Source organism: Solanum pennellii, chromosome 6 (assembly GCF_001406875.1).
Source record: "Solanum pennellii chromosome 6, SPENNV200".
Taxonomy (NCBI): Eukaryota; Viridiplantae; Streptophyta; class Magnoliopsida; order Solanales; family Solanaceae; genus Solanum; species Solanum pennellii.
The window spans coordinates 46,729,357-46,733,411 of NC_028642.1; the positions used below are offsets into that span (position 1 = coordinate 46,729,357).

General features: G+C 30.6%; 1 protein-coding gene across 1 annotated transcript; it reads right to left on the minus strand.

Moving 5' to 3' along the window:
* Positions 1–893: 893 nt before the first annotated feature.
* Positions 894–1,292, minus strand: LOC114077584. The gene has a single exon (XM_027917786.1). The coding sequence runs from the start codon at positions 1,290–1,292 to the stop codon at positions 894–896; it is 399 nt and encodes a 132-aa protein (XP_027773587.1).
* Between the last annotated feature and the right edge of the window lie 2,763 nt (positions 1,293–4,055).

Consider the following 4,055-nt stretch of genomic DNA (forward strand, 5'->3'; position numbering starts at 1 on the left):
TTGTAGTTCAATTATTGTTTTACCTTGTTTTTTACTTTTGTTCAGGTTGATTTGTAAGATTGTCTATAGTATCTTGCTATAAAATTTTCATTTATGTTATTTCTTTCTCTATACTACTTATGACCGTTATTTCTCTTGAGCTGAGGATCTATCATAAATAGTCTCTCTACCTAGGTAGTAGTAAGGTCAACATACACTTTACCCTCTTTAAATCTCATTTTGTTAGATTACATTGCGTATTTTTTCTGTTGCGGATAATTAGACATTATAAAACAATTATAAACAGGTAATTACATTCTCCAAAATACAACAACCATTCCAAATACTTTCCGTACGAACAACACAATTGTGTTTACATTTTTATATATTTTGATTTCTATAATACAAATTCGACCAAAAATGGATGTCAATGACTTCCTTAATAATTTCTAAAGTAAAATGAGCAATCTCAAAGCTTAACCAATATATATCTATATTAATAGATATTCAAAATACTTCTCAATGAGTATTAGAATAAATACTCTCATTAAATATGAGAACATAACAAAGTTTACTCCTAGCAGTATATTATACGAATTTTCACATTTTGTTTGGTAAACTGCAAGTACTTGTAACTGGTATTATAACATTCACATTTGACAGAAAGGAAACAAACAAACTACTACTAAAGATTAGAGATGGAACAAAGTCCATGGACACGGATGCATATGTGTAAAGGCCAAGAGGTGAGACATGTGATTTGGAATCGATCCTTACACATAACTCGGTAAATATTAAATTTATTTCGAAGTTTAGTATACACAGTGAGCCATGTGGTTATTTCTGCTTCTTTTAAGTGATGCAAACAACTGAATAAATCTCTACATGATATATACCAAAGAGCCTTGTTGAAGCTAACCTTTTGAGCTTGCCGACTGCTTTGAAGGAATCATCCAACTGAATGAGGCAAAGAATTGATCGATATCCATACCAGGGTACGCAGATTGGAGATATTTTTTTACTAAAGCCTTACTTCGAAAGGCATTTTCCTTTCCATTTTTCGGTGCCTGAAAACGCTCCGGAAGATACAAATATCTATCTTTGAAGGTGCCTTTGTTTGTAACTCTTTTCCCTGTCCTCCATCCCCACTTATCACCAACATTTGGCCAATCCATAGGAGCATATGGTAAACCTTCACCATATTCATTCTCAGAAACTGGATACAGTTGAAGCCCAGTTTCATTGATTGTAGATGCACTCTCATTATATACAACAAGTGCAAGACTCTCCCCAACCTCCTCGTTGGCTGACATTTAGCTGGAAATCTCTAACTCCGTTGATACCAATGAAAGTCTGAAATTGTAAAAAAATAATAAAGAAAAGAAATGTCAAAGTCCACATCAGAAAGCAAACTGTTTTTGGCTATAAAAACTATACTTCATATGAAAATAAATGTAAGAACTACAAGTATTGGCAACCTAACCAGCAGAATGCTTGTATAATGCAGCATGCTTGATATAAACGTTTGAATTTATACAACTCTTTATCGGTTTTCTCTCATTAATGCTATGTTTTGAATTTACTTCACCCCTAGTTTTATAAGAAACAATCAACTCGACTATATATTTAATTAAACTTACTATTTATAGGAGACAATTCCATTTAGGATAGGTAGTAGTGATAGTTAGCGCTTTTATTTAGTGGAGGAATTAGTTTCTCGCAATGTATTCAATTGGACCCCCTTCACTAAAAAAAATATACTGTGCAATTATGGCAGACCCAATCTTCCTAGTTATGTGTAAATTGTTGAATCCACTTGACATAAGGTAAGATACTAGTGTAGTGGCCAATGGGGTTCAACATTTGTTTGAGATATTCAAATCTTAGGTGTACATTCTAGTATTTATCTCAAAATTTATTTTTGAGTCTCTATAAGTCAATGCTATAATTGCATCTGCCAACTGTAGATTAGCTGTTTACAAATACCAACTTGCACCTGAGGACAAGTTAAGTGGTCAGGCGCCTCCATGGCACAACGGGTGATGGATCACTCTAAGACCATTTATACAATCGAGGAGAACATGAAACTAATAAGGAGTAAAGAAGACAATAAAAAGCTTCTAACACAAATGAGTACATTACCTACTTGAAGAAAAAAAACATTATTTTTTAAGCATTGAGGACAAGTATATTAATTAACAGAAAACCCTGATTGAATTTGAGAACATACCTGAGAGATCAGGAACTTGACTAAATTGTTCTCCTGCTAATCCTAGACAAACAAGAAAAACATAAAATTCAAAAGCAAAGGAAAAAGAAAAAATCAAAACCCTAAAACGGCCTTGTGAAATGCGAAGGCTGTAATAAATATTTTTTTTTAGTATTCAAAAACTTTTATACTCCCTCCATGTGTGAATTGGTACACACCTGTCACATTCCTTAACGAGCAATAATTAGAAGAGTAATTATATTGTATCATTCTTTGAATATAATTAATTATGTATTAGGGAAATCAATTGTACTTCCTCTAGTTTATATATTATAACTCTCCTCTTAAACAGAAATATTTAAGGACAACATTAAAGACTAATTTTTTAATTATTAATATTCCTAAATTATTCTCTTAACAAATGTAAAGTAATTAATAACAGCATTAAGAGAAAGGATAGATACGGAAACAAAAATCCTAGTAACAATTATCTTGAACTTTGATAATTTCACTTATTTTGAACTATAAAAAAACTTTTGATAATTCACTTAATTTGGATTAGAGAGTAAATCTACACACACACACACGCACGCACGCACGCATGCACGCACACGCGCGCGCACACACACACACACACGTACACACACACACACACATAACTCAAGGAACTTTCTTCGGTGGGTGATTTATGTAGTTAGAAACTTCATATAATAAAAACAATGCTCCATATATTATATGGTAAAATAAGGGAAAAGGGTCTGATATACCTCTCAACTTTGTCATTTAGAGCTGATATACCCCTCGTTGTAAAAGTGGCTCATATATACCCCTACTTGTAAACAAATGGCTCACATATACCCTTTTCCTCTAACGGAAATGAAAAAAAAAAATTTAATCTAAATTTTTATTATTTTTTTCTAAAAAATATAATCTCATATGAGTAAATTTAATCCTCGTCAAACATATTTTTTTTGACTTTTTTTTGTTTGAATGACTAACTTATAATTATTATTTTGATAATCAAATTTATTTATGTTTCACTAATATTCTGTAAAACTTATTGTAGATGACCAAATTTTTTCTTCGAATACGAAATTAAATTGCAATACACACAAAAAAAAAGTTTAAATTTTTTTCTTTAAACTAAGGAATGAAAGAAAAAAATAAAATAAGAATAAGAAACTCAAATAATTATTATAAAAGAAGTCAAAAAATAATTTATGTATATGAAAAAAATTAAAATATACCTTGAACTTTGATAGAAGAATCATATATACCCCTAAATAATTTTTTTTAAAAAAATTAGAAGTAACAAATATAAATTTAAAACTAATTTTTAACTTCCGTTAAATGAAGGGTATATGTGAGCCATTCTATAACGACAGGGGTATATGTGAGCCGTTTGTATAACGGTAAGGGCATATATGAGCCACTTTTATAACGAGGGGTATATCAGCTCCAAATGACAAAGTTGAGGGGTATATCAGAACCTTTTCCCGGTAAAATAATAAAACTTATCTAAATTTATGTTTATAGTAATATATACATATTTCTTCGCTTAAATCTAATATCGATTCGTAAGAAGATAGCCCGTACATTTATGAGCTTTTACTTTAGGTAATTAATTATTGTTATCTTTTCACTTTTGATTCACCAAAAACTATATGTTGGAACTTGATTACAAGAAACTGTCTTTTACTGGATTACAAGAATCCTAAAACTTTAGAGACAAAAAAAAACAATATACAAAAGAATCGAGAAAGCATGAAGGAATTTTGCAGGTTACTATTATTTATATTTTACTTCTTGAACATGCTAAATTGAGATGAATTTGGCCTACCGAAGTATTCACACCGAAAAACATTGA

Excerpts from the sequence above, each read along its gene's own strand:
- LOC114077584 (XM_027917786.1), bottom strand. The coding sequence starts at position 1,292 with ATGTCAGCCAACGAGGAGGTTGGGGAGAGTCTTGCACTTGTTGTATAT.